Source organism: Ailuropoda melanoleuca, chromosome 13, assembly GCF_002007445.2.
Source record: "Ailuropoda melanoleuca isolate Jingjing chromosome 13, ASM200744v2, whole genome shotgun sequence".
NCBI lineage: Eukaryota > Metazoa > Chordata > Mammalia > Carnivora > Ursidae > Ailuropoda > Ailuropoda melanoleuca.
Window position 1 is genome coordinate 67,012,330 of NC_048230.1, and position 24,938 is coordinate 67,037,267.

General features: G+C 39.2%; 1 protein-coding gene across 5 annotated transcripts in view; it reads left to right on the forward strand.

The window, feature by feature from the left end:
* Nucleotides 1–1,550: 1,550 nt before the first annotated feature.
* The window catches only part of RBL1 (RB transcriptional corepressor like 1), a 54,283-nt gene continuing 30,895 nt past the window's right edge, over nt 1,551–24,938 (forward strand). For 2 of the 5 annotated variants that reach the window (XM_034640256.1, XM_034640259.1), the window contains exons 1-11: nt 1,551–1,869; nt 5,606–5,739; nt 9,224–9,424; nt 9,813–9,877; nt 9,979–10,107; nt 10,220–10,380; nt 13,476–13,525; nt 15,811–15,997; nt 17,034–17,200; nt 21,535–21,647; nt 21,833–21,936. In XM_034640256.1, coding sequence (XP_034496147.1) covers nt 1,714–1,869; nt 5,606–5,739; nt 9,224–9,424; nt 9,813–9,877; nt 9,979–10,107; nt 10,220–10,380; nt 13,476–13,525; nt 15,811–15,997; nt 17,034–17,200; nt 21,535–21,647; nt 21,833–21,936 — 1,467 coding nt within the window. In that variant the 5' untranslated portion in view covers nt 1,551–1,713. The other 3 variants (XM_034640257.1, XM_034640258.1, XM_034640260.1) reach the window with 3 other exon arrangements.

Below are 24,938 nucleotides of genomic sequence, written 5' to 3' on the forward strand. Positions count from 1 at the left end.
CAGGCATCCCAAACACAACTGCTCTGGAACTGATCTCATCCTTCCGCTTCTACTCCCATTCTAGTTAACAGCATCACCTTTCACCCTCTTGACCTAGATGGAAGCTTCTGTTAATGGGGACTCTTCCCTCTCTAGCAGTGCCCCATTCAGTTCTAAGAGACTTCCCTCCAGACTGGCTCCTTTCAATGCTGGACCAGCTCCTACAATCTCCATATCTCTAGTCTCTACCCCATCCAATCTGCGTGTCCCACTGTAGCCAGAGGGACCTTCCCAGAACATTATTGGTCATTCATCATCACCTCATCTCTGGTGACTCCTTCCCTCATCCAAGCATCAGTGGGCTCTTTGTAACTTTTCAAGCATACGTTGTTAAGTACTGAGTGCCAACTATGAACCAGGCACTAATCTAAACTTTGTAATACAGTGCACAGGAAAAAAAAGGCCTCTGCCCTCATGCAACTCACATTTTAGTAAGAAGAGCCAGTGAATAAACAAGATAATTTCAGATAGTGATATGGGGCTATGAAGACAATGAAATGGGGTGTTAGGGGGTGGGTCAGCTACTTTAGTGCTCAGGAAGGGCCTGAGAAGGTAACACTTGGTTGAACTCGAATGACAAGGAGGAGACAGACAAGCAAAGACCTGGTATAGAGTATTTGGGTCCGTTTGATCAGCATGTGAGAAAGGCCCTGAGGCAAGAACTAGCTTGGCAGCTTGGCATTTTCAAGGTTCCAGAACAAAGCAGTGAGGCTGCACCTTATTATACACTTGGGTGGGGGCAATGAGGTGAGGCCAGATCACAGAGGCCCTGTGGGCCATCAAAAGGAGTTTGGATACAATCTTAAGGGTAAGAGGAATCTACCAAAAGATTTTGAGCGAAGGAGTGACATGTTCTGGATCACTCTGGCTCTTCCTGGAGAAGGGGTTTCGGTGGAGCAGAAGGGTAGGCTTGGAGACCAGTTCCACGCCTCCGGACCTGTACTCCGGCCATTCCCAAGCCTGGAATGATGGTGTTTTCCACGACGGTTCCCAGGCTCCAGCGAGCTGATTACTGCAGAGCTTTCTGCCTGTCAAGCCTGGTTTGCTTCGCCAGCCCTTCAATCAGTCAACAAACCACTCCTTGGGCGCAGGGACAGAGTCCTGAGGCCTCCCGCTGTCATGGAACCACTTTTTTCTGTTCCTGCCTCCGTCTCCTAACTCAAGGGGCAAGTCTCAGTCAGACTATGTTTGGTGGGGGCAGTGACAAACCAAGGCCCATGGGTTAGTGGTACAGAGGAGGCTTCTCCCTAAGATTACACCGAGGACACGTCGCAATACGAAGCCCGCCCAAGCCTCAGAGCTGGTGAGACTTGCAAGGCGGCGCCGCGGGCCTCAAGGCAGGATATGGACTACAATTCCCAGCAGACTCTGCGCGCGGCTGCCGATCCCTCCGCTCCAACTTACTCCGCTGGCTGTGCCCATCGCTGCCCGCCAAGGACCAAGCCCAGGTTTTTTTCTCGAACCGAGGTACATCTTCTTATCACACTTCCAGAGAGAGACCACTGAGTGCCCCGGAGGGGAAACGGACTTTTTTGAGGAGAAACGCGGATGCAGACTATTGGAGAAACGTCGCTCTGAACCCACCGACTTTCGCGCGCTTTGGCGCGGGTGGTTGTGGGTAGCGCGCCCAGGAGGGAGAAAGGAGCCGGGGGGCTGCGATCGCGGCCTGAGGGGATGTTCGAGGACGAGCCCCACGCTGAGGGGGCAGCGGTGGTCGCCGCGGCCGGGGAGGCGTTGCAGGCCCTGTGCCAGGAGCTGAACCTGGACGAGGGGAGTGCAGCCGAAGCCCTGGACGACTTCACCGCCATCCGGGGCAACTACAGCCTAGAGGTGAGCGGCGGCAGGTGGGACTGCCGGACCGGACCCCCGCCAGGCCCCCCCCGCCCCGCCCCTACCCCACCCTGTGGGGCGGTGGGAGTTTCCCCACCGGGAAGGGTCGCTGCCCCGCCGGGTACCGCCGAGTGCGGAGCTGGAAGGGCGGGTGTAGACCCATCTATCCATTTTCTTTCTGAGGCGGGAAACCGAAGTCCGGAAGAGGAGCGGTTTGTCCGCGGTCGCACGTCCCTCAGGGGTCCCCTAGACTCCAGACCAGCTTCCCGCCGAGCGCCGCAGACGTCACGATAGCGCCCGTAAATCTATTAAAAAACCAAAAGCCGGAATGTGAATTGTAGTGCCGACACCACCGCCCAGCCCTTTAAATATGTCATCTCACTCCGTTCTCGCCACAACCCTGGGAACTCGAGCTGTGATCGCCGTTCCACGGGAGCGTCTAAGCTACGTGCCCAAGGGCGCGCGGTTAGTGTTGGAGCTGGGCCGAGGAGTCCCAGCCTTCGAACCGCTCCATCCTGCACCCCGGCGGGCGGAGGTGTGGGCTGCTCGCTTTGATGAAAGCCATCCGCAAGTGGGGCTCAGCCCCAGCCTCCTCCCGTGTCGGTATCCTGATGCTTAGCGCAGCGCCTGGCTCTGAATAAAATAAGTGTAGACCGTCATTACTGGATTTTCCCCCCCACCATTCTCGCGTGGAGTCCTCCCAGCAGCCTTGTGAACGTGGCAGGGCAGTATTATACCCGCTCTTCGGGTAGTAATATCAAGGCCCAGAGGACTGCTACCCAGGGTCATTCTGCTAATTATTATAGGAATCCAGTGTAGAGGTAGCATTGTGATGGGATGTATTTCAGCATCCTACTCCAGTAGCATTAATTTCAGAGGCTTTCCTGCATGATCCAAGGGGCCTGTACTTACCGACTCACCACCCGGTGAAATAATTAATTGCTGGTTCAGAGGCATGTAGTTGGATATTTGGAGTTGAGTGTTGAGGGGGAAAAACCTAAGAGACGCTCTTGGATGTCTCTGGGGTAGGACTGGGTAGACTGGATAAAGGATAGTGACCTGCACCCATGGGTGTTAGGACTGGAAAGCTGAAGGAAGAATAAGAAAGTAAGGAGATTATGAATTATGGACACTCAATGAAAACAAACTAATTTTTAAAAGCCTGAGAAGGCGTTTCTGACTTTCCAAGTCCTTTGATCTGTAATTGAATAAACATTTACTGAGTGCAAAGTGTATTGAAGGCATTAAACTAGGCACCTCTTAAAAAAAATTTTTTTTTAAGGTTTATTTGTTTAGAGAGAAAAAAAGAGCACAGAAGGGGGGAGGGGTAGAGAGAAAGTCTCAAGCTGACTGTGCTGTTAGCAGGATACAGGACTTGATCCCAGGGCCCTGAGATCATGACCTGAGGGAAAACCAAAAGTCAGGTGCTCAACCAACTGCCCCACCCAGGCGCCCCTCAAATTCTTGAATATACCAAGTTTCTTCCCATTTGCATGTTTTCTCCATGCCATTCCCTCTGTCTGGAAACTTTTCCCTCCCTACAACAGGCAGATTGAAGAGTTTCAAGAACTAAGTCAACTAGGTGGAGTTGATCAGGACATCTTTTTTTTTTTTTAAGATTTTATTTATTCGACAGAGATAGAGGCAGCCAGCAAGAGAGGGAACACAAGCAGTGGGAGTGGGAGAGGAAGAAGCAGGCTCACAGCGGAGGAGCCTGATGTGGGGCTCGATCCCATAACGCCAGGATCACGCCCTGAGCCAAAGGCAGACGCTTAACTGCTGTGCCACCCAGGCGCCCCTGATCAGGACATCTTAAGTGTCTCATTTAAAAAGCACAGATGTCTGAATTAAGATTTGGTGACTGTTTATTCTGTCCCAAGTCTTTTATTTTCCTCCTCCTCTTTTTTTTTCTTTTGTTTTTGGTGAAAGACTCTTGGAGTAGGTATTTTCATGTATCTGCTCTTTCTTAAGAAGCCCTCTCCCCAGCTCCTACCCCTGTCAGTATACCTGACAAGCTCCCACTTATATTTCCCCCAATTTTAAGTCTCCCTCTCTGAATCCTTTGACCTCTACTCAAAATCAGTTACTCTACTATATTCTCTCACACTTAATCTTCAATGCTTATAGTATATATCTCACGAAGTAAAGATAACCATTATTTGTTCCTTTTCTTCACTGTAGATTTCGAATTACATGAGGTCAGAAACCATCTTTGTATTTCTAAGGTCTGGCATCAAAGAATTAAAATAAATAATATAGTTGACTTTTTTTTTAGAAAAAAAGCGCAAAAATACCAGTACTTAAATTTTTCTCTATCTTAATGGTATTTTCATCTAGGAACCTGTATCCAGTGGCTCTCTAATACTTGGATGCTCTTCCCCAAAATTCAATAATCAAGGCTTCTGAAAATATTCAACCACAAGCTTACATGCCTCATTTAATACCTTGAGCAAATAAGACTTCTCCCTACGTTAGGGTAGTAACATGGGTTTTAATTCTATTGGTGGCCACCCATTTCTGTCCTTCCCTTTTGGATTATTACAAGAAATCTTTCAGTGTTTTTATTCTTTTAGAGACTGGTCTTAAAAAAGCTCTGCAGAACTGTGCTATAAAATTTGTATCTAATTCTTAATCCTTAAATTACATATGTAGTTCAGTGGTAAAGTCATGAAGTGATTCTAGCTTGGAGATATCGCAAGTCTAAAGCAATTATGGGGCACCTGGGTGGCTCACTGGGTTAAGTGTCTACCTTCAGGGGTGCCTGGGTGGCACAGCGGTTAAGCGTCTGCCTTCGGCTCAGGGCGTGATCCTGGCGTTATGGGATCCGAGCCCCACATCAGGCTCTTCCTCTATGAGCCTGCTTCTTCCTCTCCCACTCCCCCTGCTTGTGTTCCCTCTCTCGCTGGCTGTCTCTATCTCTGTTGAATAAAGAAATTAAAAAATATTTAAAAAAAAAAAGTGTCTACCTTCATTTCAGGTCCTGATCTCAGGGTCCTGGGATTGAGCCCCCACGTCGGGCTCCCTGCTCAGTGGGGAGGCTGCTTCTCCCTCTGCTCCTCTGCCTGCTCCTGCTCGCTCGCTCGCTCTCTCTCAAATAAATAAAATTTAAAAAAAATAATAAAGCAGACAATTAAGTGTTGAGTTCACAAATGTCACCTTTTTATACCGTTGTAAATTGAGATACCTGCTAAAATAGACTGACTTACTATTTTAAAGATTGGGTAAATAATTCCCCAAATTTTTACCTCACAAAAATGGCGGTCTTCTTTATGTTGTACAAGATAGATATGAACTTTTTATGTGTGACTCCCTTGCCAACTTTCTACTCTGTTCTTTCCTTTCTCTGCCAAACTGGTTAAAAGAGAAACATTAAACTAAAACGGTGGAAAGGAACTTAATCATCATCAAGATCATGACTGGTGTTTTCAAATTGAGAAAGCTAATGCTGAGAAATTTTAAGAGAACTCTTTCAATAATACTAGATTTGGGGTATAGGTGAGGGATCTATTTTTAGATTAATGCTGATTTAACATCTTACACAGGACTGAGAATAAGGAATTTTATGCTCATCAATGCAAAACTAAGCTTTGTGACCTTGGGCAAATATCTTCACCACTCTGGCCTGTTAAATACATAATGAAAGTAAGACCAGATAGTTCTAAGATCTTTTCTGGTTCTAGAACTCAAACATTTTAATATAATATATTCATTTTGCTGTTTGTCTTTTCCCTGCCAGGGAGAAGTTATACACTGGTTGGCATGTTCATTATATGTTGCATGCCGCAAAAGCATTATTCCCACTGTTGGGAAGGGTATCATGGAAGGAAATTGTGTTTCACTTACCAGAATACTGCGTTCAGCTAAACTAAGGTAAAGCACTATGATTTTTCAAACACTGTTTTATAAGTCCTAAATTTACTTTTAGAATTTAATTTCTGTGTAACTCTATTCCATTTTAAGTTTGTTGTCCTATAGGCATCCTTTTCCAATTCTTATATTCTTCCATTGCTTTCTTCCTCAAATTCTGACGTTAGCCAGAGCCCTCTACTAATCTTTTTAATCTATAATTTTTTCATTATTTTTTTTAAATTTGGAAACAATTTCAAGCTTTTAGAAAAGTTGCAAAAATAAGAAAGCTCGAAAAACACCCATATACCCTACGACTCAAATTCACCTATTATTGACACTTTACTCCATTTGCTTTGTCATTTGATCTTTCTCAAATAAGATTTTTTCCTCAACCATTTCAAAGTAAGTAGCATGCATTATAGCCCTTTACCCCTAAATACTTCATTGTATATTTAGATAACTACCACAGTTATCAACTTCAGTAAAGTTAATATTGATACAATAATTTAATCTGTCATCTCTATTCTAGTTTTATTAGTTGATCCAATAATGTTCTTTATAGCAATTTTTTTGAAAGAATATTCGAATCTAGGATTAGGTACTACATTCACTTATCATATCTGTTTAGTTTCCTTTAATCAGGAATATTTCCACAGCAAGAATATATTCCACAAATACCCCCAACCCCCTTTTTAATAGATGACTCCTCATTTTGGATTTGTCTCATGTTTTCTTATGATTAGAAGCAGGTTATACATCCCCAGGTAGAAAACTGCATAAATAATTTTGTGTCCTCACTATATCACATCTGGAGGCACCATATCCATATGCTTCACTTGTGTTAATTCTGATTATCTGCTCAATGTGTTGTCCTGTTTTTCTACTGTATATTTTTACCATGCAACAAATAAGCAATCAGTGGGTCTTAGCAATAGCTTTTACTTTCTCTAGTATTAATCATATGGAACTATTTGCCTGGATACAAAACAAAAGAAATGGAGTGATCCGGATTTGGATAGGTAGTAATGTTCTCTGTTTCTAGATTTTTCACCCATGATAAAACTCTTTGAGGTTGTTGTCTGTTTGCTGTCCTGGGTTTCCAGAATGGAAGACAAACAAACTTTAAAAGACCTATTGAGGGAGAGCAATTAAGTTTCAGTTCATGTTAAATTAAAAAAAAAAAATTCTCAGAACAATTTTAGTTTGCATAAGTGGAAAAATAATACATTCAAGACAATTTTTCAGACTTTAATAAGTATCAGTTTTTGTCATTGATAAAAATAAAATGAAAGTATAATTAAGATTGTTGGAGTTCAGGTAGTTTTTTAATTGAGCAAAACCTCCCTTTTCATTGTAGTATAAAATAATCCGATTTTTTTCTGTCAGTGCTTCTCATCATTGACCATATAAAATTTTTAAAATCTTTATAATATTAGGTTGTTGGGGAAACTGAACAAAAAAAGAGTAACTTAAAATTTGGAGCAGTATAAGCGCATGATAAAAATTTCAAATGAAACATTCTGGAAATGGATGGTGGTGATGATTGCATAATGGGAATGTAGTTAATACCACTTAACTGTACACTTAAAAATGGTTAAAATAGTAAATTTTATGTTATATATACTTTTTTTTTTAAAGATTTGTTTATTTCTTTATTTGACAGAGAGACACAGCCAGCGAGAGAGGGAACACAGGCAGGGGGAGTGGGAGAGGAAGAAGCAGGCTCCCAGCAGAGGAGCCTGATGTGGGGCTCGATCCCAGAACGCCAGGATCACGCCCTGAGCCAAAGGCAGACGCCCAATGACTGTGCCACCCAGGCGCCCCATGTTATATATACTTTTATCATCATTTTTAAAAAGGTTCACAAACTTTCAAATCATACAGAGTGTTTGAAAGTATAAAGCTGTCCCTTTCTTTTTCACTCCCCAGAATTAACCACTTAAACAATTTACTGTGAATATTTCTTTTTTAAGTACGCTCCACACCCAATGTAGGGCTTGAACTCACAACCCTGAGATCAGGAGTCACAGGCTCCACCGACTAAGCCAGCCAGGCACCCCAATAAATTATTAAACAGAAAAAAAAATCTGTTTTTCAGTGTTCTAGTTGTTTTTAAAACATAAATGAGATTATACTATATGTATTGTTTTGTAGTTGCTTTTCTTACTTTATATTAATCCTTCCACATCACCATAAGTAGCTCTTCCTCCCTCTAGGACTTAAGATATAAGGATGTTTCATATATTTAGCCAACCCCTTATTGATGAACATTTAGATTATATCCATTTCTTTGTGATTACAGACAGATCATTGTGAAATGTATTTCAGATAAATTCCTGAAAGTGTAGGGATGGGTCAAAAGATGATGTATTTTTTAAATGTAAGTTGAAACAAATTTTTTTTTAGGTGTCAGATTCTTAACTACTAAAAGAACATAGACCAGTATCATCATGTTCAGTCAGACAAATAAAAAAGAATTGCAGTGATGTTGTTATTTTCATTGATTTATAATAATTTGGGCTGTTTGTAAAATTTCAACTTTAAGTATAATTTTAAATGATTATTTAAGATCTTTAAAGATAGGGGAAAATACCCATCAAATATTGCTAATAAATCATACTGCAAAATACTGTATAAGTGCAGATTATAGATGTACATGTAAAACTAGCAGATTTTTATTGAGTATTTACCTGTTTGGTAGGCACTTACTGTGTGCTAAAGGTTTGCATTTCTTTATACATTTAATCCTCACATTTAATCCCATGAAATAAATCTCATTTTATAGATAAGGAAACCTCTAATCACCTAGAGCTTAAGTTACTTCCCAAAGGTTATATACCTAGCAAGTGGCAGAGCGTCCCAAATCCATGCTGTATTATATATGTATCTATCCATAAATATTAGGATGTCTGTTTTGAACTGTATTTATATTCAGCTTCAGTTTGTGAAAAAAAAAAAAAAAGCAACTTCCAGCTTAAAAATAAATTTCAGCTGGGGCACTTGGGTGGCTCAGTTGGTTAAGCGTCTGCCTGCAGCACAGGTCATGATTCCAGCGTCCTGGGATGGAGTCCCGCATCTGGCTCCTTGCTCAGCCGGGAGTCTGTTTCTCCCTCTTCCTGCTCTGCCTTCCGCTCTCCCTGCTTGTGCACTCGCTCTCTCTGACAAATAAATACAATCTATAAAAAAAAAAGTTTCAACTAAAAATTTCTTTTGCTGTTAAGTGTAATATTAAAAAGTAGTATCTATTGTGCAGTTTGAATTTTTAATAAAGAAGTTGTCTGCATTTCATTGTTTTAAGTATTGAGAAGTAATTTTTCCACATTTTCCACAAGTGTTTCAGTAACATGATTTAAATCAAGGTGACATTCATTCATTCATTATTTTCATATTACAATAGAACCTGAATGAATATTTCATTCATGAAAAATTATTTTTCGGGGCACCTGGGTGGACACTCTTTAAAGTTGCTTTTTTAAAATAAATAAAGTTGCTTTTTTTTGTTTAGTTTAATACAGTTTTTTAGTAAAATGAAGAAGTGGATGGACATGTCAAACCTGCCACAAGAATTTCGTGAACGTATAGAAAGGCTAGAAAGAAATTTTGAGGTGTCTACTGTAATTTTCAAAAAATTTGAGCCAATTTTTTTAGACATATTTCAAAATCCATTTGAAGAGCCACCAAAGTTACCACGAAGCAGGAAGCAGAGGTAAGACCTTTAACTGTTAAATAGTTGACATAATAAACTATACAAATTATGCTGTAACCTTTGGAAATTTGCATTTTAAAAATCTGCTTTTTACCAGAAGTATCCATTTGCAAAAAAATTTAAATATTTTAAAAATCCATTTATAGTTACCATATCTGTAAATTCAGGGTAATATTTTCATTTATTTTTTATGGTCTGATTATTTTATGCAGATTAGAAAGATTTATTTGTCCATTTAATGAACCATAGATTGTCCTTTGAGAATGGAATTTTACATGTAATTTGACTTTACTGTTTGTTATTTATATTTGCTGTTTCAATTTCAGTGACAATGTGGAGTGATATTTAGCAAGTCAGTCAGTTAAGAAGTATATTTTTTCCTTTCTAGGAGGATTCCTTGCAGTGTTAAGGATCTCTTTAATTTCTGTTGGACACTCTTTGTTTATACTAAGGGTAAGGTGATACTTTCAATGGTTTTACATTTCTGCTGTGGGAACTTGGTGTTATTTGACATGAGACGTTTGTGGTCTTTGTGTCTTTTTTTTCTTATAAAGGTAATTTTCGTATGATTGGAGATGATTTAGTAAATTCTTACCATTTACTTCTGTGCTGCTTGGATCTGATATTTGCCAATGCCATTATGTGCCCAAATAGACGTGACTTGCTGAATCCATCATTTAAAGGTAAGACCTTATTTACGTTTGAAAACTGGTCATCAGTATTTAGAAAAGGTTTTAAAAGTTGACCATATTCTTCTAACCATTTCTTTTTGCTCTTCATACCCTATCAAACTAGGTTTACCACCTAATTTCCATACTGCTGACTTCAGGGCTTCGGAAGAGCCTCCCTGCATCATTGCTGTACTGTGTGAACTGCATGATGGACTTCTAGTAGAAGCAAAAGGAATAAAGGAGCACTACTTTAAGCCATATATTTCAAAACTGTTTGACAGAAAGGTACTGTACTTATAAGTGAATGGCTAAGATTTTTAAGAGTCAGCAGCAAAAGCCTCAAAGGACAAAACAATCTTTTATGCAAGCTCTCAGCATTGTAGGACTCAGGGTCAAGATTTCCAGGTTTCGGTCTCTGCCTTGATGCAAAATGCTGTGATACAGAATTGCCATATGATCTTTTATGATGTGTAAAACTGACCTGTTAAAGTTTGTGACCAATTATATGTACTGTCAAGTAAATGCACTGGCAGAGACAGCTGTAAGAGGTTTTGGTAAAAGAATTATAAAGAACAGGGACACCTGGGTGGCACAGCGGTTAAGCATCTGCCTTTGGCTCAGGGCATGATCCCGGCGTTATGGGATCGAGCCCCACATCAGGCTCCTCTGCTATGAGCCTGCTTCTTCCTCTCCCACTCCCCCTGCTTGTGTTCCCTCTCTCGCTGGCTGTCTCTATCTCTGTCGAATAAATAAATAAAAAATCTTAAAAAAAAAAAAAAGAATTATAAAGAACAGAACATTGGAGTAAGCCTAATAAGGAATTATGAAAAGCAGGTTGGGGTAAATTAATTTACTGCCACAATTTGAATAACTGCTGACTATTTACTAAAGATGGGATGATGTATAACAACTATAGCTTTAATTCCATATAAGTAGAGCAGAAAATCTGTTGTTTTTTTTTTTTTTTAAAGATTTTATTTATTTATTTATTTATTTATTTGACAGAGAGAGAGACAGCCAGCGAGAGAGGGAACACAAGCAGGGGGAGTGGGAGAGGAAGAAGCAGGCTCCCAAAGGAGGAGCCTGATGCAGGGCTCGATCCCATAACGCCGGGATCACGCCCTGAGCTGAAGGCAGAGGCTTAATGACTGCGCCTCCCAGGCGCCCCCGTTATAGTTTTGTAGTCACTTACAGGCTACCTGCATGCATTCTGGATTTTTTTTCTCAGTAAATTTGCTTTCTATGTTTATGAAATGGCTTGTTCCTCTTGGTCTCAATTTCTTACTTCCCCAACATTGAGCCATTTAATTCAGCTAGAGTTTTTCTTTGGTTTAAAAAGGGGGGGGGGATTGGATTAGGTCATCACTGGTTCCCCTCTTTGTAGATAATATGAGATTTTTCTTCAAGCACAAAGTCTTCCCTAACTGGCTGGTTCTTTGGTTACACAAACATTTGTATCTAGTTTTATCCTTCTTTGTGTGTATGTGTATGTATCACAGCTTCCTATCTGTATGTTAAACATGTCCAGCAAAGTAAACTTTGAAGGGAACTCAAGGATTGTCTTTTGTGCTCTGCAGAAGCAGCACACTAGTGGCCCTGGAGTATAATGACCATACATCTTGGTTTGCCTGGATTATCTAGATTTTGTTTGTTGTCTTGGCATAATTATTATAGCACTTCCTTTTACTCCAGAAGTGTCCTAGTTTGGACAATCGTCCTCCTACACATGGGCTGCAGATGTTTTGTTTGGCCTGTATAGGTTGTTCTTTATTTTTATTTCATTCAATTTTAATTTACATATAAAGACTTCTAATATGAAAATCTCTTTTAAGGGGTGCCTGGTTAGCTCAGTCAGTTAAGCATCCAACTCTTGATCTCAGCTCAGGTCTTGATCTCAGGGTCATGAGTTTAAGCCCCATGCTAGGCTCCATGCTAGGTTGAGCCTACTTAAAAGAAAACGGAAAGAAAATCTCTTTCAAAAATCAGAAGCTATGGTAATACAGGGTTGGAATTTCTACATGAATTTCTACATGGGTAACTGTTGTCAAGCTAAATGATGACCCCCTCTGTTAAGATAGGAAATACGCGGGGCGCCTGGGTGGCACAGTGGTTAAGCGTCTGCCTTCGGCTCAGGGCGTGATCCCGGCGTTGTGGGATCGAGCCCCACATCAGGCTCCTCCGCTATGAGCCTGCTTCTTCCTCTCCCACTCCCCCTGCTTGTGTTCCCTCTCTCGCTGGCTGTCTCTATCTCTGTCGAATAAATAAATAAAATCTTTAAAAAAAAAAAAAAGATAGGAAATACGCTTTCTACCCTCTTAATTTATGTATGTTGAACCCTGACCCCCAAAGGCATTTGAGTTTGCAACCCTGATGTGTGGTAATCTAAGAATAGTGTGGGTGCACAGAAAATATTATAAACAGGGGCACTTACATGGCTCTGTTGGTGGAGCATCCAAGTCTTGATCTTGGGTCTTGATTTCAAGGTTATGAGTTCAGACCCCATGTTGGACATGGAGCCTACTTAAAAAAAGAAAGAGAGAGAGAGAGAGAGAGAGAGAGAGAGAGAAAGAAAGAAAGAAAGAAAGAAAGAAAGAAAGAAAGAAAGAAAGAAAGAAAGAGAAAGAAAAGAAAGAAAGAAAGAAAGAAAGAAAGAAAGAAAGAAAGAAAGAAAGAAAATATTTTATAAACAGTGTAGTTTTCTTCTCTCACCAGCAACAGTACCTGTATTCCCTTTGAATCTTTCCTTGCCTGACACATATTATCTTTCAGTGTTAGTTTCCCTTCTCCAAAGACCAATGTTTAAAATTGGACAGCTTTTGTCAGGATCACTGGGGAATTTATATAAAATGCTGCCTTAGCTCAAGACTTGAGGTCCATCAATCTGCATTTTTTAAAAGTTCCCCTAAGTGAGTGCCTGGGTGGCTCAGTTGTTTGAGCATGCAACTCGGTTTCAGCTCAGGTCATGATCCGAGGGTCCTGAGATTGAGCCCCGCATTGCGTTCCCCACTCAGTCTGCTTGAGATTCTCTCTCTCCCTTGGCCATTCCCCCCTGTTCACATGCTTTCTCTCTCTCTCTCTCAAATAAATCGTTAAAAGAAAAAAATATCTCTTAAGTGATTCATATGTCACTAGAATTTAGAAACCACTGCCATAGGCTAACTTAAAAAGTATTTTCAAAAATTGACTTTAAATTTTTAAAATATTTTATTTGCATGCTAAATAGGTTTTAGTGGTTTAAAAGAAATATTCAGTAATTCTGTTTTGTGTATATATTATTTGTTTATAACAACTGCCAATGTGAAAATTTAGATAAATGTCATGTTTTTGTATTTATGTTATTATGCTTAGTTACATGTTAAAAAATGACTTTTTCTTCCCAGATTTTAAAAGGAGAATGCCTCCTGGACCTTTCCAGTTTTACTGATAATAGGTAAGTATCTATCACTAATGGTATCTGCCATATTATAGGCTGTCGATGATGATTTATTGCAATTTGTTAAATGGAACATTATATCAAGGTAACTCCTCCAAACTCAAGTTCCTTCTGCATTAGTGGCATTGACTGAGGTTGTCACTAATCCTTGTTGTCTTTAAGTAGACATATTTTAAGAAACCTTTGGCACTTAAAAAAAAGAAAAGAAAAGAAACCTTTGACACTTAAAAAATAGAAAAGAAAAGAAACCTTTGGCACTTAGAAGAGCTCCTTCCAGAGAAACTGATAAAGAGACCTAGTGATTTCTGTATTTGAATGTATGTTCTTTTATTAATCAAATATTGGCAAATTCAGAATATACTTATATTTGAAAGCCATTATTTTTCCTTCAGTGATCACATCTTAATTAGGTTCAGCTAGTTTTCAGATTAAGTTTATACTCTGTTTTTGCTCATCTTTCAAAATGATTTATTATTGCTGTGTATGTGAATGTGAAGTATGTCCATAATCAGATAGCAACTTCTGATATTGTTAGGTGGGTAGAGTTAAAAACTGGAAAGTCATCAGCTTTTCCAGGCCTTGGAGTCTAACTCTATCTTCAAGTCAAAATAAATACATTGTGGAGGTACCTGGCTGGCTCAGTTGGTAGAGCGTGCGACTCTCAATCTTGGGGTCGTGAGTTTGAGCCCCATGTTGGATTTAGAGGTTACTTAAATAAATAATATGTTTAAAAAATCCATTGTGTAACTTAGTTTTATTCTAGCAGCTTAACATAATTCTCAGGGTATCTGACTGACTCAGAAGAGCATGCAACTCTTGATCTTGGGCCTTGTAAGTTCGAGTTGGATGTAGAGATTACTTAAAAATAAAATCTTTAGACCAACAACTATATAGTCAAGTAATCTTTGACAAAGCAAGAAAGAATAGCCAATGGAATAAAGGCAGTCTCTTCAACAAGTGGTGCTGGGAAAATTGGACAGCAACATGCAGAAGAAAGAAACTGGAGTACTTTTGTACACCATACACAAAAATAAATTCAAAATGGATAAAAGACCTAAATGTGAGACAGAAAACTGTCAAAATCCTAGAGGAGAACACAGGCAGCAACCTCTTTGACCTCAGCTGTAATAACTTCTTACTAGACACGTCACCAGAGGCAAAGGAAACAAAAGCAAAAATGAACTATTGGGACTTCATCTAGATAAAAAACTTCTACACAGGGAAGGAAACAATCAACAAAACTAAAAGGCAGCCTATAGAATGGGAGAAGATCTTTGCAAATGATATATCTGATAAAGGGTTAGTATCCAGACTCTATAAAGAACTTACCAAACTCAACAGCCAAAAAGCAAGTAATCCAGTTAAGAAATGAGCAGAAGATATGAATAGACACTTTTCCAAAGAAGACATCCAGATAGTTAACAGACACATGAAAGATGCTCAATATTACTCATCAACAGGGAAATATAAATCAAAACCATGATGAGATACCACCTCACACCTGTCAGAATGGCTAAAACTAACACAGGAAGCAACAGATGTTGGTGAAAATGCAGAGAAAAGAGAACCGTCTTGTACTGTTGGTGGGAATACAAACTAGTACAGCCACTCTAGAAAACAGTGTAGAGTTTCCTCAAAAAGTTAAAAATACAACTACCCTACAATCCTGCAATTACACTACTAGGTATTTACCCAAAGCATACAAAAATACAGATTTGAAGGGGTGCATGCACACTGACGTTCATAGCAGCATGATCAATAATAGCCAAACTATGTAGAGAGCCCAAATGTCCATTGACTGATGAATGGATAAAGAAGATGTGGTATGTGTACACAGTGGAATATTACTCAGCCATCAAAAAGAATGAAACCTTGCCTTTCACAATTGCATCCATGGAGCTAGTGTGTATTATGCTAAAGGAAATAAGTCAGGCAGAGAAAGACAAATACCCTGTGATTTCACTCATGTAGAATTTAAGAAACAAAGCAGATGAACATATGGGAGGGGGGAAAGAGAGGGAAACCACAAGAGACTCTTAGAGAACAAACTGAGAAGCAATGCAGGGAGGTGGGTGGGAGGTGGGCTAGATGGGTGATGGATATTAAGGAGGGCACTTGATATGAGGAGCACTGAGTGTTGTATGTAAGTCATGAATCACTGAATTCTCCTGAAACTAACGTAGTACTGTATGTTAACTAACTAGAATTTAAATAAAAATTTGAAAAGTAAAAATAAAACAAGATCTTTTTTAAATAAATAAATAAAATAATTCTCTTTTCAGCAAAGCAGTGAACAAGGAGTATGAAGAATATGTTTTAACTGTTGGTGATTTTGATGAGAGGATCTTTTTGGGAGCAGATGCAGAAGAGGAAATTGGAACTCCTCGAAAGTTCACTGGCGACACCCCATTAGGCAAACTGACAACACAAGCTAATGTGGACTGTAATCTTCAACAACACTTTGAAAAAGTAATATAACTTAGCCTGGCCTCAGTCTTGAATGATCTTTTTCTCTCTGTGTATGATTCTACTAACAACAGAAGCATCTTTCAAGTTAAATCTTGAGTTTCTTCTACTAATTTATATTTACCATGAAAGCCTTAAAAGGTAATTTTTAAAACTATGGCATTTAGTATTTTTACCTCATTTCTTGATGTTTTCCATATTTTTGATAAATTTTCCCAGAATGTCTGGGCTTTTCAGTAGGGTATGTGTCTTTTGACATAAAAAAAAGATTTATGTGGGGCGCCTGGGTGGCTCAGTCGGTTAAGCATCTGACTTCAGCTCAGGTCATGATCTCAAGGGTCCTGAGATCGAGCCTCATGGGCTCCCTGCTCAGAAGGGAGTCTGCTTGTCTTTCTCCATCTCCCTCTGCCCCTCCACCCTCTCTGCACACGAGCTCTCTCTCTCAAATAAATAAATAAATAAAATATTTTTTAAAAAAGGGTTTATGCTTTCCTATCATTCTTTCTTTACATCACCTTAGCCACTGTTCTGTTGCTTTAAATTTTAGTTTATTCTACTGATGACAAATTATGTGCTTTCCCTAAACTTCAGCCATAGAACGCTGGACTTGATTGTTAATAGTGAAGGCTTAATTCTGATTTATGTGTAAAATGGGTTGGAGGATGAGATCTAATGGAAAATTCACTGGTCTAGAAAGTAGAAAACCTAAGTTTCAGTCCAAGCTCTGCCATTAACTTTGTGAGCTTAAACAATTTTTTTTACCTTCTCTGTGCCTATTTCATATGTAAAGCGAAAATGTGTATATTTCAAATGAATATTATGATAAAATGAGATTATAGGTAGTAGGTACTTTGAAAAAGTGTTATTTATGTGTAAGGATGTTATTAGCATAATATTCGTAAAAATGTGGTGGTTAACCAGAGGAGGGAGGAAAAAAGTCCTACTAAATATGAATAGGGAAGATGGTATATATACTGAATTAAACACATAATGAGGGCAAGGTAACTTTTTAATCTCACAGATTTTTCTTTCTTGACAGAAAACGTCATTTGCACCTTCAACCCCACTGACAGGGCGGCGATATTTACGAGAAAAAGAAGCAGTCATTACTCCTGTTGCTTCAGCCACTCAAAGTGTGAGCCGGATACAGAGTATTGTGGCTGGACTGAAAAATGCACCAAGTGAACAACTTATAAATATTTTTGAGTAAGTATAATATGATTATTTTTCTAAATAAATTTTTTTAAAGATTTTATTTATTTATTTGAGAGACAGCATGAGTGGGAGAGATGGGCCAAGGGAAAGGGAGAAGCAGACTCCCTGCCCAGCAGGGAGCCCAGCGCGGGGCTTAATCCCAGGACCCCAAGATCATGACCTGAACTGAAGGCAAACACTTAACCAACTGAGCCACCCAAGCGCCCTTCTAAATAAATTTTAGTCACAAAGCATGTTGACCTAAAATCAGATGGAAGTACCTATTAAAATTATATAGAGGGGTCCCTGGGTGGCTCAGCTGGTTGACTGCCTTTGGCTCAGGTCATGATCCCAGGGTCCTGGGATCAAGCCCCACATCGGGCTCCCTGCTCTGCGGGGGAGCCTGCTTCTCCCTCTCCCTCTGCTTGCCGCTCCCCCTCCTTGTGCTCTCTCTCTCTTTTAAAAAAATCTTAAATCTTTTTAAAAAATTATATAGAGATATTATTTGATATTATTATAGACTTTAACGGTTAAATAGTTCTTAAGGTTATTTAGCCCTGATATTCCACTCTTGTAACTATCCCTAAATTATGCATTATTTTTTTTTTTTACATTGACTTTAAATGGGTTCAATCTAAATGTCCATCAAGGGGATGACTGATTGCATATTGATGGTGCAGCCATAAATGGAATTTTATGCAGTTATTTAAAATAAAGAGGCATGTGTTGTAGCAAAGATGGTAGAATAAAGCCAGATCAGAGAACCTAATTTCCTCATACTTAGTGAAATAAGAGAATAGTAAAAAAACAGCAAGCTACTTAGCAGTAGCAACCAAATAAGGAGAGGGATATGATTTCATGCTATAAATTTCCAAAATGATGGTCAAGAAAAGAATGCATGATTCTGATATGCCCATCTCTAAGAAGCATTACTAGAGAAAGAGAGGGTATGTTGATAGATATTGAGTATGCTCATTAATACCCCAGATGTAGAGAGAAACATAAGTGAGTAGACAAATGAGTAAAAAGTCATAGATCTCCCCAAGTGAAAGCCCCTATATTCCACCAAGATCATAGCAGAAATATGAAAAACTCCCAGGGCCTGTCATTTTCCAAGGTTCCATGCTAATTTGAGGGGAGATCCTAATCCTAATAGAACTAGAAGATAGCATAACCTGGAATAGGGACATTTAACTAAATCTTGGAAGAGTAAGCAAAGGCCTGGTCTTCTAATAAAAGCTGAACATAACACTGGCTGAGCTCTCCTCTACTCCCCAAACCTTCAGTCTGCAGAAAAGTGGACAGAACAATCCTAGCCTCAAACACAGCTCAAAAGATACGCAAATTGCAAATAAGGTAGAAAGACTTGTGAAGATCTTCCCTCATAGCATTTGAATAAATAGATCTGGACTGAGCTGTTCATTTAAGCATGAACAAGTTGAAAAGAAGTGTCAAGGCAACAATGCAAACATTTTATAGCAACAAGAAAAGAAAGGAAGGAAGAAAATACGGTATACAAAACACAAAGAACATGGAACCAAATGGGAAGACATTCCGTGTTCATGGATGGGAAGATTAATGTTATGTCCTTATTACCCAAAGAATCTACAGATTCAGAGCAATCCCTATCAAAATGCCAGTGGCATTTTTTACAGAAATGAAAAAAAATCCTAAAGTTGATGTAGAATTTCAAAGTACCTTTTTTTTTTTTTAAAGATTTTATTTATTTATTTGACAGAGATAGAGACAGCCAGTGAGAGAGGGAACACAAGCAGAGGGAGTGGGAGAGGAAGAAGCAGGCTCACAGCAGAGGAGCCTGATGTGGGGCTCGATCCCAGAACGCCGGGATCACGCCCTGAGCCAAAGGCAGACACTTAACCGCTGTGCCACCCAGGCGCCCCTCAAAGTACCTTTAATAGCCAAAACAATCTTGAGAAAGAACAACAAAGCTGAAAGCCTCATACTTCCTGATTTCAAAACATATTACAAAGCTACCATAGTCAAAACAGTATGGGACTGGCATAAATATAGGCATGTAGACCAATGGAAGAGACTAGAGAATGCCAAAATAAATCTTTATGTATTTGGTGAAATGATCTTTGACAAAGGTGCCAAGACTACACTATAGGGAAAGGATAGTCTCTTCAACAAATGGTGCTGGGAAAAGTGGATGTCTATACAAAAGAATGAAGATGAACTCTTATCTTACACCATATCCTAAAGTTAACTCAAAATAGATTGAAAACCTAAACATGAGACCTGAAACTCTACAACTAGAAGAAGGCATAAAGGAAAAGCCTTATGACATTGGAATGGGCAATGATTTCTTGGATATGACATGAAAAGTACAGGTAACGAAAGTAAAAATAGACAAATCAAACTTAAGTACAGCAAAGGAATAAAAAAGTAATCAGAATTGTTGTCAGGATTAGAAGGAGGGGAAATAAGTTGTTGTTCAGTGGGTGTAGAGTTGCAGTCATACAAGATGACAAGTTTTAGAGATCTATTGTACAACAAACAGTATGCGGGTGGTGAAAAATACTATAATGTACTCTTAAAAATTAAGGTCAGTTTGTTATGTGGTGTTTGTTGTTATTATACACTTTTTAATATATATATATATTTTTAAAAAGCCTAAATAGAAGAAACATAACTCAAGAGGTACAGCTTGCATTAGAAGAACTTGTAAGAACATAAAGTATTTTTGCCATATGTGCTGTCTGCCTCTCTGTACATGATTCTGGTTTGTTTGAACATGGAGTTGGGAGTCCTGAACCCTGCACTAATTATCTGGCTTTGGGCAAATCACTTTCTTTCTCATAGTCTTGAATTTATTTGTCATTTCTGAATTAAGATTCTGTGTTTGAATGACAGAAAGGTAACAGTTAATATAAAGGTAACAGGGTTATTTCTTGCCAAGTACCTTCCTTTTTAGTGCTATATTTTTCTATTTGTTATTCTTTAGGCTTTATAAGAATTAGATGCAGTTTATTGTTTCAGCTCTATAAATTTATATAGTTGACCCTTGAACAGCATGGAAATTAGGTCACCAACCCCCCACACAGTTGAAAATCTATATATAACTTGCTTTTTAAGTAATCTCTCCACCCAACATGGGGCTGGAACTCCTGACCTCTCTCTCTAAAATAAATACATCTGTAAAAAAAAGATTTTATTTTTAAGTAATCTCTACACCTATTTGGGCTCAAACTTACAACTCCAAGATCAAGAGTTACATGCTCTACTGACAGAGCCAGCTAGGGCCCCCAGATACAACTTTTGACTCCTCAAAAACTTAACTAGTTAACAGTCTCCTATTGATCAGAAGAAGCCTTACCAATAACATAAACAGTTGATAGACAACGTTTTATACGTTACATGTATTATATACTGTATTCTTAGAATAAATTCAGCTAGTGAAAGGAAAATGTAATTAAGAGAATCATAAAGAAGAGAAAATACATTTACAATACTGTACTGTATTTATCCAAAAAATCCACCTATAAATGGACCTGCACAGTTCAACCCCAACTTGTTCAAGGGTTAACTGTATCTATTTTATACGTACATGAGTACTGCCCACATCATCTTTCTATTTTTTTTTAAAGATTTTATTTATTTATTTGACAGAGATAGAGACAGCCAGCGAGAGAGGGAACACAAGCAGGGGGAGTGGGAGAGGAAGAAGCAGGCTCATAGCAGAGGAGCCTGATGTGGGGCTCGATCCCATAATGCCGGGATCACGCCCTGAGCCAAAGGCAGACGCTTAACCGCTGTGCCACTCAGGCGCCCGTCTATTTTTTTTTTTTTTTTAAGTAGGCTCCATGCCGAACATGGAGTTCAACTTAGGGCTTGAACTCAAAACCCTGAGATCAACCAGCTGAACCACCCAGGCACCCCTCTATTTTTCTTAAATCAGGTTTATTAAATTATAATTTATATCAATGGGAGTCATCCTTTTAACTGTATAATTGTATGAGATTTGACAAATGCATGCAGTTATATAACCACCACTGCCACAATCAAGACTTAGAACAATTCCATTAGCCCCCAAAATTTATGCCCCTTTTAGTCAACCCCAGCCTCTGGCAACTACTGATATATATTCTATCCCTGTAGTTTGCCTTTTCTAAAATGTCATATAAACAGAAGCATAAAAGAGATAATATTGTCTCTGCTAATGCTGAAATTCCAAAACAATATGCCAAATGATTTTGTTTAAAAGCTTTCGATTTATTTGAAATATGCTGTTTATGTATCGAGGTTTACACTGGGACGAGAACTGGAATAAATGTTGGTAGTGTGGGGGGTTTTTCCTGGTAATTAGGTGCTCTTGTATTTCATAGATCTTGTATGCGTAATCCTATGGAAAACATTACGAAAATAGTGAAAGGAATAGGAGAGACTTTCTGCCAACACTATACTCAATCAACAGATGAGCAGCCAGGATCGCACATAGGTAAGAAGACAAAACTAAAGTCGACACAGCATTGAAAGTAGACAGATTGGCCCTAAAAAAGTAGTAATTAAATTATTTTCTTCCCAGCTATTCTTAACGTATAAGATTTTAAGTTTATATAAGTTTTCTTCAGTCCTTAGCTACATTTCATTAACACATATTTTCCCTTTTATTCCCCTCCCTAGACTTTGCTGTAAACAGACTAAAGCTTGCAGAAATTTTGTATTATAAAATATTAGAGACTGTAATGGTTCAGGAAACACGAAGACTTCATGGAATGGACATGTCAGTAAGTATATCCACTCTCCCAGCCACTGGCAAGGTCCAAACATTCCTAAGCCTGAAAGCAATATGTTGAGAGACTGCATTGTGTGTCTTGGAAATCAGCAGTTAATAGCAAATTTAGCCAGTATGATTTGCTAGTTGGCCTTAGTTGTCTTTTGCACATCCAGAGCTAGCCGTCTCTAGGTAGAAATGTAAAATACATGAAATTCGTCTCTGGTACACCATCAGTATCCTTTTCTTTCGGGTCCTTTTTTTTTTTTGCCCTTCATTCCCAGCTAGCTAATAATGAGACAACCCCCAACTGTTAACCCAACTGATAATTAAGATATTTGCCCATACCTCCCAGGGATTTTGGAGGAATAAAATGCTTGTTAAAAAGTTGCTTTGTTGGGGCGCCTGGGTGGCACAGCAGTTAAGCGTCTGCCTTCGGCTCAGGGCGTGATCCTGGCGTTGTGGGATCGAGCCCCACATCAGGCTCCTTTGCTAGGACCCTGCTTCTTCCTCTCCCACTCCCCCTGCTTGTGTTCCCTCTCTCGCTGGCTGTCTCTATCTCTGTCAAATAAATAAATAAAATCTTTAAAAAAAATTGCTTTGTGGGGTGCCTGGGTGGCTCAGTTGGTTAAGTGTCAGACTTGATTTCAGCTCACGTCATGATCTCAGGGCCACAAGATCGAACCCTGCATCGGGCTCCATGCTGAGCATGGAGCCTGCTTGGGATTCTCCTTCCTCCTTCTACCCCTCCCTGCTTGCACTCTTTCTCTCTCTAAAAAATAAAAAAATTGTTTTCTTTGAACATTTGCTAACTCTAGCTATTCTCTCCAATAGCTATGTAAAGGAATTTTTCTAAAAAGTCAATGCTGGAGTGCCTGGCTGGCTTGGTTGGTAGAGCATGCGACTCTTGTGAATTTGAGCGCCCCACATTTGGTGTAGAGATTACTTTAAAAATAAAATCTTTATAAATAAATAAATAATCAAAGCTGTTGGGGTGGGTGTTCCTGGCTGGCTCAGTTGATAGAGCATGTGACTCTTGATCTTGGGGTCATGAGTTCAAGCCTGCTGGGTGTAGATCTTACTGTAAATAAGTAAATAAATACATACATACATATATACGTACATCCATACAGTTTATAAAAACTCTAAGTTCTTATATGATCTTTTGGTTTCCTCCTCCTCCTTGTCACTCTTGGAGTCCTCTGACTTTCAGTTACAATAGGAACAGATTGATGTCGAGGGGTGCTTCGTAACTGATGTAATACAATTTCTCTTTGCTTTCATTCTGGAAATTTTCATCTCTCTTCTGTGTTAGTCCCCCTTTTTCCTGGATTCCATGGCTTTCTCTCGTGATTTATCCTAATATTGACAAAGCATATGCTTCCATAACTTCCTGAGAAGGAAATAAACTTTCAACTTTTTATTTTGAAATGATTAGAGAAAATTACAAAAGTAGTACAGAGAGGTTCTATGTAGTCAATTGCCCCCAGTGGCTCCATTTTATATGGTATAATATCAAAACTAGGAAACGAACATTGCAACAATATTTGTGTCTTCCTCTTTACCATTGCATCACTTGTAGGTTAATGCAACCGCCACCAAAATCAAGATGCTGAGTTGTTCTGTTACCACAGTGATCTCCCTCATGCTATCTTTTATAGTCACACTCATTCCACTCACACTCTTTATGAGTTCGGTTCTTTTAAATTTGTTGAGGTTTATTTTATGACCCCCAGTATGTATTCTGCTGTTGCTGGGTGGAGTGTTCTGTAAATGTCAGTTCTATAGTGTTGGTTGATGGTTGTGTTGACCTCTGTATCCTTGCTGATTTTCTGTCTGGTTCTATCAAGTGTTGAGAGAATGGTATTGAAGTCTCCAGATGTAATTGTAGATTTATCTATTTCTGCTTCCAGTTCCTTTTTTTTTTTTTTAATTTTATTTTTAAGTAATCGCTCCACCCAGTGTGAGGCTCAAACTCACAACCCCAAGATCAAGAGTTGCACGCTTTACTAACGAAGCCAGCCAGGCACCCCTCTCCTTTCAGTTCTATTAGATTTTTTTAAATCCATATATTTTGAAGCTCTGCTGTTTGATACATACACATTAAGGATTGCTATGTCTTCTTGGTAATTGATCCTTTTATCTTGAGATAATGTCCTCTCTGAAGCTGATAACTCCTTTGTTCCAAAGTCTATCTTTTGTTTACATATAGCCACTCCTGCTTTCTTTTGATTAATGTTTACATGGTCTCTTTTTCCATACTTTTATTTTCAACCTACATGTATCATTACCTTTGAGGTGAGTTTCTTGTAGGCAGCATATAATTGAGTCACTTTTTTTTTTTAAGATTTATTTGTCAGAGAATGAGAGAGGGAGAGAGAGAGAGTGAGCACAAGCAGGGGGAGGGGCAGGCAGAGGGAGAAGCAGGCTCCCGCCTGAGCAAGGAGCCTGACGCAGGACTCAATCCCAGGACCCCAGGATCATGACGTGAGCCGAAGGCAGATGCTTAACCGACAGCCATCCAGGCATCCCTTGAGTCATGTTTTTTAATCTACTCTCTTAGTCTCTCTAAATTGGTAAATTTAGACAACTTAACTTTAATTGTTGATATATTAGGGTATAAGTCTGCCATTTTATTTCTTGTTTTCTGATTGTTCTCTTTGCTTTCTGGCTTTTTCCCCCCACTTTCCTGTTGATTACTTGAACATTATTTATTTATTAAGCTCTGTGCCCAATGTGGGTCTTGAACTCATGACCCTGAGATCAAGAGTCACATGCTCTACTGACTGAGCCAGCCAGGTGCTCCTATTTGAACATTTTTTTAGATTCTGTATAGATTGTTTAGTAGTTGCTCTAGGTATTACATTATATATGCATAACTTCACAGTCCATGGTACAGATGTTTTGTAGTTCAATAAAATGTGGAAGCCTTAAGTCCCTTTTTAAAAACTCTGCATAAAGGGGGCACCTGGGTGGTGCAGTCGTTTAAACATCCAACTCTTTTTTTTTTTTTTT